At 42.7% G+C, this 17,599-nt stretch overlaps 1 protein-coding gene across 1 annotated transcript in view; it reads left to right on the forward strand.

Annotated features, from left to right (window-relative positions):
* LOC109881938 (uncharacterized) overlaps window positions 1-17,599 on the forward strand; it is a 70,381-nt gene that overhangs the window by 42,955 nt on the left and 9,827 nt on the right. Inside the window, exons 46-54 of the mRNA XM_031811090.1 lie at window positions 625-742; window positions 1,323-1,541; window positions 4,125-4,295; window positions 4,901-5,050; window positions 6,849-6,898; window positions 8,710-8,839; window positions 10,179-10,264; window positions 12,462-12,591; window positions 14,515-14,705. Coding sequence (XP_031666950.1) covers window positions 625-742; window positions 1,323-1,541; window positions 4,125-4,295; window positions 4,901-5,050; window positions 6,849-6,898; window positions 8,710-8,839; window positions 10,179-10,264; window positions 12,462-12,591; window positions 14,515-14,705 — 1,245 coding nt within the window. The remainder of the gene's footprint in view (window positions 1-624; window positions 743-1,322; window positions 1,542-4,124; window positions 4,296-4,900; window positions 5,051-6,848; window positions 6,899-8,709; window positions 8,840-10,178; window positions 10,265-12,461; window positions 12,592-14,514; window positions 14,706-17,599) is intronic.

Raw genomic sequence — 17,599 nt, forward strand, 5'->3', positions numbered from 1 at the left:
TGTCTGTCTGTCTGTCTGTCTGTCTGTCTGTCTCTCTCTCTCTCTCTCTCTCTCTCTCTCTCTCTCTCTCTCTCTCTCTCTCTCTCCTGTCTCTCTCTCCTCTCTCTCTCTCTCTCTCTCTATATCTCTCTCTCTCTCTGTCTGTCTGTCTGTCTGTCTCTCTCTCTGTCTGTCTGTCTGTCTGTCTGTCTGTCTGTCTGTCTGTCTGTCTGTCTCTCTCGCTCTCGCTCTCGTCTCTCTCTCTCAATTCACATTGCCAAAGCAAGTGAGGTAAAACCTCTTCTTGTGGCAACAGGTCACAAATCTTGCTGCTGTGATGGCACACTGTGGTAATTCTCTCTCTCCTGTTATCTCTCTCTCTCTCTCTCTCTCTCCTCTCTCTCTGTCTCTCTCTGTCTCTGTCTATCTGCCGGGTCTGTCTGTGAGTGTGTCTGTCTGTCTGTCTTGCTCACTCACTCACTCACTCACTCACGCACTCACTCACTCTATTTCTCTCTCTCTATTTAATTCTCTCTTTCTGTTTCTCTCTCTCACTCCCTGAAACAAACTTGTTAACATGTCAACTACAATCCTACATAATATTACCTCTTCTCTTTCTCCCTCCCCCCCTCCCCCCCTCTCCAGTCTTCCTCTGTTGTTTCGATGTGTGGCCCCAGGGCCAGCCTTCAGACAGCTGGACGCTGAGCAGAGCATGATCCTTCTACACAACCTGACTACACTGTGTAGAGACCTGGACCCACAGGTAACACACACACACACACAGACACACACACGGACAGACAGATACACACACACACAGACGCATACACACACGCATACACACACACACACACACACACACACACACACACACACACACACACACACACACACACACACACACACACACACACACACACACACACACACACAGAGACACACAGACACACACACACACACACACACACACATAGAAACACACACATAAATTCATACACAGACACACACAGACACAGACACACACACACACACACACACACACACACAGACAGACACAGACAGACAGACACACACAGACACACACACATAGACATACACACACATACAAACGCACACACAGACAGACAGACACAAACACACACACACACACACAGACACATACACACACAGACAAACACACACACACAGACACACAGACAAACACACACACAGACACACGCACACAGAGACACATACACACACAGACAAACACACAGACACACACACAGACAGACACACACACACACACACACAGACACAGACACACAAACTGTACATTAACCCTCGCTGTGTGTTCTCTGCAGGTGTCTGCAGCTCTAGCAGCTAACATGGGAGACAACATAAACAGCAACACCATCGCTGCCCTCGGCAGAGAGAGTACAGGTCTATCTGAGGGTCAGATCACCATGGCACCCGCCAGCGTTCTGTGGGCTTCCTTCAGCATTCTGAGCACTGTGATTGGCTGGAACCAGGGCCAGGCCATGGCCATCATCCAATCACTGATGCTGTCAGGAGCCGTGAAGGTAACCTAGTTTATCACCCAGTACTGGTTGTTGTTGTGGTAGTTAATCACCTAGTACTGGTTGTTGTTGTGGTAGTTAGTTAATCACATAGTACTGGTTGTTGTTGTGGTAGTTTATCACCTAGTACTGGTTGTTGTTGTGGTAGTTAATCACCTAGTACTGGTTGTTGTTGTGGTAGTTAGTTAATCACATAGTACTGGTTGTTTGTTGTGGTAGTTCATCACCTAGTACTGGTTGTTGTTGTGGTCCGTTATCACCTTGTACTAGTTGTTGTTGTTGGTAGTTAGTTAATCACCTAGTACTGGTTGTTGTTGGTAGTTAGTTAATCACCTTGTACTGGTTGTTGTTGTGGTAGTTAGTTAATCACCTAGTACTGGTTGTTGTTGTTGTGGTAGTTAGTTAATCACCGAGTACTGGTTGTTGTTGTGGTAGTTAGTTAATCACCTAGTACTGGTTGTTGTTGTTGTGGTAGTTAGGTAATCACCTAGTACTGGTTGTTGTTGTGGTAGTTAGTTAATCACTGAGTACTGGTTGTTGCTGGTAGTTAGTTAATCACCTAGTACTGGTTGTTGTTGTGGTAGTTAGTTAATCACCGCGTACTGGTTGTTGCTGGTAGTTAGTTAATCACCTAGTACTGGTTGTTGTTGCTGGTAGTTAGTTAATCACCTAGTACTGGTTGTTGTTGTGGTAGTTAGTTAATCACCTAGTACTGGTTGTTGTTGCTGGTAGTTAGTTAATCACCTAGTACTGGTTGTTGTTGCTGGTAGTTAGTTAATTTATTTATTTATTTATTTATTTTATTTATTTACCTTTATTTAACCAGGTAGGCAAGTTGAGAACAAGTTCTCATTTACAATTGCGACCTGGCCAAGATAAAGCAAAGCAGTTCGACAGATAAAACGACACAGAGTTACACATGGAGTAAAACAGACATACAGTCAATAATACAGTATAAACAAGTCTATATACAATGTGAGCAAATGAGGTGAGAAGGGAGGTAAAGGCAAAAAAGGCCATGATGGCAAAGTAAATACAATATAGCAAGTAAAATACTGGAATGGTAGTTTTGCAATGGAAGAATGTGCAAAGTAGAAATAAAAATAATGGGGTGCAAAGGAGCAAAATAAATAAATTAATTAAAATTAAATACAGTTGGGAAAGAGGTAGTTGTTTGGGCTAAATTATAGGTGGGCTATGTACAGGTGCAGTAATCTGTGAGCTGCTCTGCCAGTTGGTGCTTAAAGCTAGTGAGGGAGATAAGTGTTTCCAGTTTCAGAGATTTTTGTAGTTCGTTCCAGTCATTGGCAGCAGAGAACTGGAAGGAGAGGCGGCCAAAGAAAGAATTGGTTTTGGGGGTGACTAGAGAGATATACCTGCTGGAGCGTGTGCTACAGGTGGGAGATGCTATGGTGACCAGCGAGCTGAGATAAGGGGGGACTTTACCTAGCAGGGTCTTGTAGATGACATGGAGCCAGTGGGTTTGGCGACGAGTATGAAGCGAGGGCCAGCCAACGAGAGCGAGAGCGAGAGCTCATCACCTAGTACTGGTTGTTGTTGTGGTAGTTAGTTAATCACCTAGTACTGGTTGTTGTTGTGGTAGTTAGTTAATCACCTAGTACTGGTTGTTGCTGGTAGTTAGTTAATCACCTAGTACTGGTTGTTGTTGTGGTAGTTATTTAATCACTGAGTACTGGTTGTTGCTGGTAGTTAGTTAATCACCTAGTACTGGTTGTTGTTGGTAGTTAGTTAATCACCTAGTACTGGCTGTTGCTGGTAGTTAGTTAATCACCTAGTACTGGTTGTTGTTGTGGTAGATAGTTAATCACCGAGTACTGGTTGTTGCTGGTAGTTAGTTAATCACCTAGTACTGGTTGTTGTTGGTAGTTAGTTAATCACCTAGTACTGGTTGTTTCTGGTAGTTAGTTAATCACCTAGTACTGGTTGTTGTTGGTAGTTAGTTAATCACCTAGTACTGGTTGTTGCTGGTAGTTAGTTAATCACCTAGTACTGGTTGTTTCTGGTAGTTAGTTAATCACCTAGTACTGGTTGTTGCTGGTATTTAGTTAATCACCTGGTAGTTAGTTAATCACCTAGTACTGGTTGTTGTTGGTGGTAGTTAGTTAATCACCTAGTACTTGTTGTTGCTGGTAGTTAGTTAATCACCTAGTACTGGTTGTTGCTGGTAGTTAGTTAATCACCTAGTACTGGTTGTTGTTGGTGGTAGTTAGTTAATCACCTAGTACTGGTTGTTGCTAGTAGTTAGTTAATCACCTAGTACTGGTTGTTGCTGGTAGTTAGTTAATCACCTAGTACTGGTTGTTGTTGCTGGTAGTTAGTTAATCACCTAGTACTGGTTGTTCCTGGTAGTTAGTTAATCACCTAGTACAGGTTGTTGTTGTTGTACTGGTTGTTGTTGTTGTACTGGTTGTTGTTGTTGTTTGATAATATCGTAGAATCTGTACTTTAATCATTATTCTGTCGTCGTTCACCATTTTCTTCCTTTTTATCAGATTATCAGATCCTTCCTTTGTTTTGTTTCATATACTCATCCGTGTTGTCGTTTTCATCTCTACTTCCTGTCAGATCAACAGCGCATCCACCTTGACAGCGCTGGGTTCCCTGGTGACCGGTGTTCCCTCGGCAACCTTAGGCAGCATCAGCGGCACGGAACTCCTCTACGCGTCCCAGGATCCCACATTCATAACATACATGCAGACCGCCCCGACGATCTTAATCCAGACTTTCGTCACTCAGGTACCGTGTCGCAGTTAAAGTCTTCCTCGCCTAACCTTTTGGTTCCTACTATGGGAACTGTTTCAGTATTTCCAGTTAATTCTATAGCAGTGATAAACATTTCTTAGCTGAATGCTTGTAATATAGATGGATAAAATGATGGATGTTTGACTGACCGACCGACAAACTGATTGATTAATATGGTGTCTATTCTCCCAATACGGTTGACTGATTGATTAATATGGTGTCTATTCTCCCCATACAGTTGACTGATTGATTAATATGGTGTCTATTCTCCCCATACAGTTGAATGATTGATTAGGTGTCTATTCTCCCCATAGGGTTGACTGATTGATTAATATGGTGTCTATTCTCCCCATACAGTTGAATGATTGATTAGGTGTCTATTCTCCCCATAGGGTTGACTGATTGATTAATATGGTGTCTATTCTCCCCATACAGTTGACTGATTGATTCATATGGTGTCTATTCTCCCCATACAGTTGACTGATTGATTAATGTGGTGTCTATTCTCCCTATCCAGTTGACTGATTGATTAATGTGGTGTCTATTCTCCCCATCCAGTTGACTGATTGATTAATGTGGTGTCTATTCTCCCCATCCAGTTGATCACAGTGAACCCTAACCCAGACAGTATTCTCCAGAACGTCCCAGACAGCATGTCTACTGAGATCCCCAGGTCCCTGCTGCAGGGCTTCTCTCAGAGCAGTGTGGTGGTGGAGAAACTGAACCAGAAGACATGGAGACACGAACAGGTGATGGGGAGCACACACACACACACACACACACACACACACACACACACACACACACACAGAAAACACACACACACACACAGAAAACACACACACACACACACACTGTGAACACACACACACACTGACACACCCAGAAAACACACACACACTGTGAACACAAACACACACACACAGAAAACACACACACACACTGTGAACACACACACAGTGAACACGCACACAGTGAACACACACGCAGTGAACACACACAGTGAATACACACAGTGAACACACACACAATATGAACACACACACAGTGAACACACACACACAGTGAACACACACAGTGAACACACACACACAGTGAACACACACACACAGTGAACACACACACACACACAGTGAACACACACATACACAGTGAACACACACACACAGTGAACACGCACAGTGAACACACACACACACAGTGAAAACACACAGTGAACACACACACAGTGAACACACACACACACAGTGAACACACACAGTGAACACACACAGTGAACACACACACAGTGAATACACACACAGTGAATACACACAGTGAACACACACACAGTGAACACACACACACAGTGAACACACAGTGAACACACAGTGAACACACACACACAGTGAACACACACACACACACACACACACACACACAGTGAACACACACAGTGAACACACACACAGTGAACACACACACACAGTGAAAACAGACAGTGAACACACACACAGTGAACACACACACACACAGTGAACACACACAGTGAACACACACAGTGAACACACACACAGTGAATACACACAGTGAACACACACACAGTGAACACACACACACAGTGAACACACAGTGAACACACAGTGAACACACACAGTGAACACACACAGTGAACACACACACACAGTGAACACACACACACACACACACAGTGAACACGCACAGTGAACACACACACAGTGAACACACACACACACACAGTGAACACGCACAGTGAACACACACACACACACACACAGTGAACACGCACAGTGAACACACACACAGTGAACACACACACACACACAGTGAACACGCACAGTGAACACACACAGTGAACACACACACACACACAGTGAACACGCACAGTGAACACACACACAGTGAACACACACAGTGAACACGCACAGTGAACACACACACACACACAGTGAACACGCACAGTGAACACACACACAGTGAACACACACAGTGAACACGCACAGTGAACACACACACAGTGAACACACACAGTGAACACACACAGTGAACATACACACACACACAGTGAACACGCACAGTGAACACACACACAGTGAACACACACACAGTGAACACACACACACACACAGTGAACACGCACAGTGAACACACACACACACACACACAGTGAACACGCACAGTGAACACACACACAGTGAACACACACACACACACAGTGAACACGCACAGTGAACACACACAGTGAACACACACACACACACAGTGAACACGCACAGTGAACACACACACAGTGAACACACACAGTGAACACGCACAGTGAACACACACACACACACAGTGAACACGCACAGTGAACACACACACAGTGAACACACACAGTGAACACGCACAGTGAACACACACACAGTGAACACACACAGTGAACACACACAGTGAACACACACACACACACAGTGAACACACACAGTGAACACACACAGTGAACACACACAGTGAACACACACACAGTAAATTTAAGAAACTATAATACTGTTCTTTTATTTTCAGGCTGTGTTGTTCTTTGACACAGTGGCTCTAGGAATTGACAACTCCGACAAGTGAGTCTGGGAAAATCTGCACATTGTGATGTACAGTATATATATATACACAGAGCATTCGGAAAGTATTTACGTAAGTATTCAGACCCTTTACTCAGTTCTTTGTTGAAGCACCTTTGACATCGATGACAGCTTCGAGTCTTCTTGGGTTTGTCGCTACGAGCTTGGCACACCTGTATTTGGGGAGTTTCTCCCATTTCTTCTCTGCAGATCCTCTCAAGCTCTGTCAGGTTGGATGGGAAGCGTCGATGCACAGCTATTTCAGGGCTCTCCAGAGATGCTAGATCAGGTTCAAGTCCGGTCTCTGGCTGGGCCACTCAAGGACATTCAGAGACTTGTCCTGAAGCCACTCCTGCGTCGTTTTTTGTTTTGGCTGTGTGCTTAGGGTCGTTGTCCTATTGGAAGGCGAACCCTCGCCCCAGTCTTGGGGTTCTGAGCACTCTGGAGCAGGTTTTCATCAAAGACCTCTCTGTACTTTGCTCCGTTCGTCTTTCCCTTGATCCTGACTAGTCTCCTAGTCCCTGTCACTGAAAAACATCCCCACAGCATGATGCTGCCACCACCATCAGCACCGTAGGGATGGTGCCAGGTTTCCTCCAGATGTGACGCTTGGCATTTAGGCCAAAGAGTTCAATCTCGGTTTTATCAGACCAGAGAATCTTGTTTCTCATAGGTCTGAGAGTCCTTTAGGTACCTTTTGGCAAACTCCAAGCGGGTTGTCATGTGCCTTTTACTGAGGAGCGGGTTCCGTCTGGCCACTCTACCGGAAAGTCCTGATTGGCGGAGTGCTACAGAAATGGTTTTCCTTCTGGAAGGTTCTCCCATCTCCACAGAGGAACACTGGAACTCTGTCAGAGTGACCATCGGGTTCTTGGTCACCTCCCTGACCAAGGCCCTTCTCCCCCGATTGCTCAGTTTGGCCAGGCGGACAGCCCTTGGAAGAGTCTTGGTGGTTCAAAACTTGATGGAGGCCACTGGGTTCTTGGGGACCCACAATGCTGCAGAAAGGTTTTGGTACCTTTCCCCAGACCTGTGCTTCGACACAATCCTGTCTCAGAGCTCTACGGACAATTCCTTCAACCTCATGGCTTGGTTTTTGCTCTGACATGCACTGTCTACTGGGTCCTTATACAGACAGATGTGTGCCTTTCCAAATCATGTCCAATCAATTAATTTACCACAGGTGGACTCCAATCAAATTGTAGAAACATGTCAAAGATGATCAATGGAAACAGGATGCACCTGAGCTTAATGTCAACTCTCATAGCAAAGGGTCTGAATACTTTTGTAAATAAGGTATTATATTTTTTGTTTGTAATACATTTGCAAAAATTTCTAAAAAACAGTTTTCACTTTGTCATTATGAGGCATTGTGTGTAGATAAAAAAAAGAAGTTTTAATTATGAAATCCATTTTAGAATAAGGCTGTAACGTAACAAAATGTCGACAAAGTCATACTTTCAGAATGCACTGTAAAACCAGGAAGTGTCATGTAGGCGTGTTGATTGTGTCTCAGTGCAATTTCTCTCAGTTTAATGGTTATTTATTTTCAATTATTGTAATTATTGTGTGTATGTGTGTGTGTGTGTCTGCACCTTTGTGTGCGTGTGCGTGTGTGTGCGTGTGTGTGCGTGTGTGTGTGCGTGCATGCGTGCGTGTGTGTGTCTGCACCTTTGTGTGCGTGTGCGTGTGTGTGCGTGTGCGTGTGTGTGCGTGTGTGTGTGCGTGCATGCGTGCGTGTGTGTGTCTGCACCTTTGTGTGTGTGTGTGTGTGTGCGTGCGTGTGTGTGTGTATATGTGTGTGTCCCCAGTATGTCATCCAGCGTGCTCCAGGGCTTCACCTGCACCAGAGTGGCCAGTATGACCACAACCAAGATCAAGAAACTGGTCAAGGCCTGCAGGAGGAAGGGCAAGAACAGGGTCGCACTGAGAGAGACTCAGGTCAGATACCAGCTGTTGTTTTCACTGTGGTTGTTGTTGTTGTTGTACTCAAAGAGACTCAGGTCAGCCTCTCATCACCAAGCTTAATACCAGCTGTTGTTGTCGTACTCAAAGAGACTCAGGTCTGCCTCTCATCACCAAGCTTAATACCAGCTGTTGTTGTCGTACTCAAAGAGACTCAGGTCTGCCTCTCATCACCAAACTTAATACCAGCTGTTGTTGTCGTACTCAAAGAGACTCAGGTCAGCCTCTCATCACCAAGCTTAATACCAGCTGTTGTTGTTGTTCTCGTACTCAAAGAGACTCTGGTCAGCCTCTCATCACCAAGCTTAATACCAGATGTTGTTGTTGTCGTTGTTGTTATCGTACTCAAAGAGACTCAGGTCAGCCTCTCATCACCAAGCTTAATACCAGCTGTTGTTGTTGTCGTTGTTGTTTGTCGTACTCAAAGAGACTCTGGTCAGCCTCTCATCACCAAGCTTAATACCAGCTGTTGTTGTTGTTGTTGTAGTTGTTGTTGTCGTACTCAAAGAGACTCAGGTCAGCCTCTGGTCAGCCTCTCATCACCAAGCTTAATATCAGCTGTTGTTGTTGTCGTTGTTGTTGTCGTACTCAAAGAGACTCAGGACAGCCTCTCATCACCAAGCTTAATACCAGGTGTTGTTGTTGTCGTTGTTGTTTGTCGTACTCAAAGAGACTCTGGTCAGCCTCTCATCACCAAGCTTAATACCAGCTGTTGTTGTTGTTGTTGTAGTTGTTGTTGTCGTACTCAAAGAGACTCAGGTCAGCCTCTGGTCAGCCTCTCATCACCAAGCTTAATATCAGCTGTTGTTGTTGTTGTCGTTGTTGTTGTCGTACTCAAAGAGACTCTGGTCAGGCTCTCATCACCAAGCTTAATATCAGCTGTTGTTGTTGTTGTCGTTGTTGTTTGTCGTACTCAAAGAGACTCTGGTCAGGCTCTCATCACCAAGCTTAATACCAGATGTTGTTGTTGTTGTTGTCGTACTCAAAGAGACTCAGGTCAGCCTCTCATCACCAAGCTTAATACCAACTGTTGTCGTTGTTGTAGTTGTCGTTGTTGTTATCGTACTCAAAGAGACTCTGGTCAGCCTCTCATCACCAAGCTTAATACCAGCTGTTGTTGTTGTTGTCGTTGTTGTTGTCGTACTCAAAGAGACTCAGGTCAGCCTCTCATCACCAAGCTTAATACCAGCTGTTGTTGTTGCTGCTGAGGTCAGTAATTGTTGGATTCCAACAGTTGTTTGAGAAGTCAGCATGCAAAGGGATTATTCATGTGATAAATAATCATAGTATTATTATATATTTGTGTGACCCACAGTTGACCTGCATGTACAACTACATCAAGGAAGAGTCAAATGTCACCAGCTACAACCTGTACCCTCCTGACATGCTGCTTTACTACGAGTGAGTACCGCATGTCATACATTCAATCAACCAACAACCAATCAACCAATCAATCAACCAACAACCAATACATCAATTAACCAATCAACCAATAAATACATTGACCAACCAACCAATCAACCAATAAATCCATTAACCAATCAACCAATCAACCAACCAACAACCAATAAATCAATTAACCAATCAACCAATAAACGAATAAATACATTAACCAATCAACCAACCAACCCATAAATAAATTAATAAATTAACCAATCAACCAATAAATACATTAACCAATCAACCATCAACCATCAACCAATCAACCAACCATCAACCAATCAACCAACCATCAACCAATCAATCAACCAACAAAACAAGTTACTGTTGAATGAAACTGGTTTATTAAGTTACTGATGAATGAAACCGGTTTATTAAGTTACAGGATGAATGAAACTGGTTTATTAAGTTACTGTTGAATGAAACTGGTTTATTAAGTTACTGATGAATGAAACTGGTTTATTAAGTTACTGATGAATGAAACTGGTTTATTAAGTTATTGATGAATGAAACTGGTTTATTAAGTTACTGATGAATGAAACTGGTTTATTAAGTTACTGATGAATGAAACTGGTTTATTAAGTTACTGATGAATGAAACTGGTTTATTAAGTTACTGATGAATGAAACTGGTTTATTAAGTTACTGATGAATGAAACTGGTTTATTAAGTTACTGATGAATGAAACTGGTTTAACGAAGTTACTGATGAATGAAACTGGTTTATTAAGTTACTGATGAATGAAACTGGTTTATTAAGTTACTGATGAATGAAACTGGTTTAACGAAGTTACTGATGAATGAAACTGGTTTAACGAAGTTACTGATGAATGAAACTGGTTTATTAAGTTATTGATGAATGAAACTGGTTTATTAAGTTATTGATGAATGAAACTGGTTTATTAAGTTACTGATGAATGAAACTGGTTTATTAAGTTACTGATGAATGAAACTGGTTTATTAAGTTACTGATGAATGAAACTGGTTTATTAAGTTACTGATGAATGAAACTGGTTTATTAAGTTACTGATGAATGAAACTGGTTTAACGAAGTTACTGATGAATGAAACTGGTTTATTAAGTTACTGATGAATGAAACTGGTTTATTAAGTTACTGATGAATGAAACTGGTTTAACGAAGTTATTGATGAATGAAACTGGTTTAACGAAGTTACTGATGAATGAAACTGGTTTATTAAGTTATTGATGAATGAAACTGGTTTATTAAGTTATTGATGAATGAAACTGGTTTATTAAGTTACTGATGAATGAAACTGGTTTATTAAGTTACTGATGAATGAAACTGGTTTATTAAGTTTCTGATGAATGAAACTGGTTTATTAAGTTACTGATGAATGAAACTGGTTTATTAAGTTACTGATGAATGAAACTGGTTTATTAAGTTACTGATGAATGAAACTGGTTTATTAAGTTACTGATGAATGAAACTGGTTTATTAAGTTACTGATGAATGAAACTGGTTTATTAAGTTACTGATGAATGAAACTGGTTTATTAAGTTACTGATGAATGAAACTGGTTTATTAAGTTACAGGATGAATGAAACTGGTTTATTAAGTTACTGATGAATGAAACTGGTTTATTAAGTTACTGATGAATGAAACTGGTTTATTAAGTTACAGGATGAATGAAACTGGTTTATTAAGTTACTGATGAATGAAACTGGTTTATTAAGTTACTGATGAATGAAACTGGTTTAACGAAGTTACTGATGAATGAAACTGGTTTAACGAAGTTACTGATGAATGAAACTGGTTTAACGAAGTTACTGATGAATGAAACTGGTTTATTAAGTTACTGATGAATGAAACTGGTTTATTAAGTTACTGATGAATGAAACTGGTTTATTAAGTTACAGGATGAATGAAACTGGTTTATTAAGTTACAGGATGAATGAAACTGGTTTATTAAGTTACAGGATGAATGAAACTGGTTTATTAAGTTACAGGATGAATGAAACTGGTTTATTAAGTTACAGGATGAATGAAACTGGTTTATTAAGTTACAGGATGAATGAAACTGGTTTATTAAGTTACTGTTGAATGAAACTGGTTTAACGAAGTTACTGTTGAATGATGCCAGATGTATTTGTTTATTTATATTGTATATAAAGGTGTTATATTGTTTTTGATGTCTGCAGCTACAGTAAGGTTCCTCGGGACACCTGTAAGGACTACTTCAGTGAGCTGGGAGACGCAGACTTCTCCGTGTTCTCCGACGCGCTCAGCTTCAAACGCACAGCCCTGGTTAACAATGTCAAGACCTGCCTGGTGAGTCACCACACTGTCACACAACATGGATGTGGTCCAAATGACACCACTATTCCCTTTAATGGTACACTACTTTTGACCGGGCCTATCGGTCTCTGGTCTCAGTAGTACACTAAATGTCTACATCCTCCATCCATCTACATCCTCCATCCAGCTTTCTGCAATGCAAGTAAAGGCAGATTTAAAGCTCTGGAATGAACCTGGTTAACCCTGGGGGGGGGGGGAGAATAGCAACAGTAGCATCTGAAAGAGTCTGGTTAACCCTGGGGGGGGGGGGAGGAGAATAGCAACAGTGACATCTGAAAGAGTCTGGTTAACCCTGGGGGGGGGGGGGGAATAGCAACAGTAGCATCTGAAAGAGTCTGGTTAACCCTGGGGTGGGGGGGGGAGAATAGCAACAGTAGCATCTGAAAGAGTCTGGTTAACCCTGGGGGGGGGGAGAATAGCAACAGTAACATCTGAAAGAGTCTGGTTAACCCTGGGCGGGGGGATAGCAACAGTAGCATCTGAAAGAGTCTGGTTAACCCTGGGGGGGGGGGGGGGGGGGAGAATAGCAACAGACACATCTGAAAGAGTCTGGTTAACCCTGGGGGGGGGGGGAATAGCGACAGTAGCATCTGAAAGAGTCTGGTTAACCCTGGGGGGGGGGGGGGGGGGATAGCAACAGTAGCATCTGAAAGAGTCTGGTTAACCCTGGGGGGGGGTAGCAACAGTAGCATCTGAACGAGCCTGGTTAACCCTGGGGTGAGACAAAACCGCGACTTTTTGCCAGTCCTGTCTGGTCCAGCGACGGTGGGTGTGTGTCCATAGGCGACGTTGTTGCCGGTGATGTCTGGCGAGGACCTGCCTTTACAACAGGCCTACAAGCCCTCAGTCCAGCCTCTCTCAGCCTGTTACGGACAGTCTGAGCACTGATGGAGGGATTGTGCGTTCCTGGTGTAACTCTGGCAGTTGCTGTTGCCATCCTGTATCTGTCCCGCAGGTGTGATGTTCGTGTTGTTACACGTGGTCTGCCACTGCGAGGACGATCAGCTGTCCGTCCCGTCTCCCTGTAGCGCTGTCTTAGGCGTCTCACAGTACGGACATTGTAATTTATTGCCCTGGTCACATCTGCAGTCCTCATGCCTCCTTGCAGCATGCCTAAGACACGTTCACACAGATGAGCAGGGACCCTGGGCATTTTTCTTTTGGTGTTTCCAGATTCAGTAGAAAGGCCTCTTTAGTGTCCTAAGTTTTCATAACTGTAACCTTAATTGCCTACCGTCTGAAAGCTGTTGGTGTCTTAACGACCGTTCCACAGGTGCATGTTCATTAATTGTTTATGGTTCATTGAACAAGCATGGGAAACAGTGTTAAAACTCTTTACAATGAAGATCTATGAAGTTATTTGGATTTTTACGAATGATCTTTGAAAGACAGGGTCCTGAAAAAGATACGTAACATTTTTTGCTGAGTTTAGAACGACAATATAGAACGGCAATATAGCATGGCAATACAGAATGACAATATAGAATGGCAATGCAGAATGACAATATAGAATGACAATACAGAATGACAATACAGAATGACAATACAGAATGACAATACAGAATGACAATATAGAATGACAATATAGAATGACAATACAGAATGACAATACAGAATGACAATATAGAATGACAATATAGAATGACAATATAGAATGACAATATAGAATGACAATATAGAATGACAATATAGAACGGCATTATAGAATGGCAATATAGAATGGCAATATAGAATGGCAATATAGAATGACAATATGTAATGGCAATATAGAATGGAAATATAGAATGGCAATATAGAATGGCAATATAGAAATGCTTATGATATGAGCTTGCATTTGATGCGACCTGATTGGAAGTCGTGATGTCAGTGCTGTGTTGTGTCCATCTGTCCCTGCAGGGTATCAGTGGCACGGTTCTGAGCAGTGACAACCTGCAGGTCCTAGGTAACATGGTGTGTGTTCTGGACGGTTCCTACATCCAGAACTCTGACCAGCTCATCCTGCAGAAACTACAAAACTGTAATGACCTCACCGACGAACAGGTGGCTGCCATAGAAACGCTGTTGACGTCTGGGAAAACACAGTACGGGTAAGTCAACATGGAAACATGGAATTAAACAAATGCATCTGACTGACTGACTGGGCTGAAACTGACTGACTGACTGGGCTGAAACTGACTGACTGACTGGGCTGAAACTGACTGATTGACTGACTGACTGACTGGGCTGAAACTGACTGACTGACTGGGCTGAAACTGACTGACTGACTTGGCTGAAACTGACTGACTGACTTGGCTGAAACTGACTGACTGACTGACTGGGCAGAAACTGACTGACTGACTGGGCTGAAACTGACTGGGCTGAAACTGACTGGCTGACTGACAAACTGACTGACTGGGCTGAAACTGATTGACTGACTGACTGGGCAGAAACTGACTGACTGACTGGGCTGAAACTGACTGACTGACTGGGCTGAAACTGACTGACTGGGCTGAAACTGACTGAATGACTGACTGGGCTGAAACTGACTGACTGACTGACTGGGCTGAAACTGACTGACTGACAGACTGGGCTGAAACTGACTGACTGACTGACTGACTGGGCTGAAACTGTAGCTGAAGTTAGGATTGGGCCCTAAAATGTAAACATTATATGTCAGATACACTGATGTACTTGTTTACTGTCAACAGTATAGTTGAGTCTGTACTGTGAGAGTTTCCCATCAACAGTATAGTTGAGTCTGTACTGTGAGAGTGTCCTGTCAACAGTATAGTTGAGTCTGTACTGTGAGAGTTTCCCATCAACAGTATAGTTGAGTCTGTACTGTGAGAGTTTCCTGTCAACAGTATAGTTGAGTCTGTACTGTGAGAGTTTCCTGTCAACAATATAGTTGAGTCTGTACTGTGAGAGTTTCCTGTCAACAGTATAGTTGAGTCTGTACTGTGAGAGTTTCCTGTCAACAGTATAGTTGAGTCTGTACTGTGAGAGTTTCCTGTCAACAGTATAGTTGAGTCTGTACTGTGAGAGTTTCCTGTCAACAGTATAGTTGAGTCTGTACTGTGAGAGTTTCCTGTCAACAGTATAGTTGAGTCTGTACTGTGAGAGTTTCCTGTTAACATTATAGTTGAGTCTGTACTGTGAGAGTGTCCTGTCAACAGTATAGTTGAGTCTGTACTGTGAGAGTTTCCCATCAACAGTATAGTTGAGTCTGTACTGTGAGAGTGTCCTGTCAACAGTATAGTTGAGTCTGTACTGTGAGAGTGTCCTGTCAACAGTATAGTTGAGTCTGTACTGTGAGAGTTTCCTGTTAACATTATAGTTGAGTCTGTACTGTGAGAGTGTCCTGTCAACAGTATAGTTGAGTCTGTACTGTGAGAGTTTCCCATCAACAGTATAGTTGAGTCTGTACTGTGAGAGTTTCCCATCAACAGTATAGTTGAGTCTGTACTGTGAGAGTGTCCTGTCAACAGTATAGTTGAGTCTGTACTGTGAGAGTTTCCTATCAACAGTATAGTTGAGTCTGTACTGTGAGAGTTTCCTGTCAACAGTATAGTTGAGTCTGTACTGTGAGTGTCCTGTCAACAGTATAGTTGAGTCTGTACTGTGAGAGTTTCCTGTCAACAGTATAGTTGAGTCTGTACTGTGAGAGTTTCCCGTCAACAATATAGTTGAGTCTGTACTGTGAGAGTTTCCCATCAACAGTATAGTTGAGTCTGTACTGTGAGTGTCCTGTCAACAGTATAGTTGAGTCTGTACTGTGAGAGTGTCCTGTCAACAGTATAGTTGAGTCTGTACTGTGAGAGTTTCCCATCAACAGTATAGTTGAGTCTGTACTGTGAGAGTTTCCTGTCAACAGTATAGTTGAGTCTGTACTGTGAGAGTTTCCTGTCAACAGTATAGTTGAGTCTGTACTGTGAGAGTTTCCTGTCAACAGTATAGTTGAGTCTGTACTGTGAGAGTTTCCTGTTAACAGTATAGTTGAGTCTGTACTGTGAGAGTTTCCTGTCAACAGTATAGTTGAGTCTGTACTGTGAGAGTTTCCTGTCAACAGTATAGTTGAGTCTGTACTGTGAGAGTTTCCTGTCAACAGTATAGTTGAGTCTGTACTGTGAGAGTTTCCTGTTAACATTATAGTTGAGTCTGTACTGTGAGAGTGTCCTGTCAACAGTATAGTTGAGTCTGTACTGTGAGAGTTTCCCATCAACAGTATAGTTGAGTCTGTACTGTGAGAGTGTCCTGTCAACAGTATAGTTGAGTCTGTACTGTGAGAGTGTCCTGTCAACAGTATAGTTGAGTCTGTACTGTGAGAGTTTCCTGTTAACATTATAGTTGAGTCTGTACTGTGAGAGTGTCCTGTCAACAGTATAGTTGAGTCTGTACTGTGAGAGTTTCCCATCAACAGTATAGTTGAGTCTGTACTGTGAGAGTTTCCCATCAACAGTATAGTTGAGTCTGTACTGTGAGAGTGTCCTGTCAACAGTATAGTTGAGTCTGTACTGTGAGAGTTTCCTATCAACAGTATAGTTGAGTCTGTACTGTGAGAGTTTCCTGTCAACAGTATAGTTGAGTCTGTACTGTGAGTGTCCTGTCAACAGTATAGTTGAGTCTGTACTGTGAGAGTTTCCTGTCAACAGTATAGTTGAGTCTGTACTGTGAGAGTTTCCCGTCAACAATATAGTTGAGTCTGTACTGTGAGAGTTTCCCATCAACAGTATAGTTGAGTCTGTACTGTGAGTGTCCTGTCAACAGTATAGTTGAGTCTGTACTGTGAGAGTGTCCTGTCAACAGTATAGTTGAGTCTGTACTGTGAGAGTGGCCTGTCAACAGTATAGTTGAGTCTGTACTGTGAGAGTTTCCTGTTAACACTATAGTTGAGTCTGTACTGTGAGAGTGTCCTGTCAACAGTATAGTTGAGTCTGTACTGTGAGAGTGGCCTGTCAACAGTATAGTTGAGTCTGTACTGTGAGAGTTTCCTGTTAACACT

This window comes from Oncorhynchus kisutch, unplaced genomic scaffold (assembly GCF_002021735.2).
Source record: "Oncorhynchus kisutch isolate 150728-3 unplaced genomic scaffold, Okis_V2 Okis01b-Okis20b_hom, whole genome shotgun sequence".
In the NCBI taxonomy this organism is placed as follows: Eukaryota; Metazoa; Chordata; class Actinopteri; order Salmoniformes; family Salmonidae; genus Oncorhynchus; species Oncorhynchus kisutch.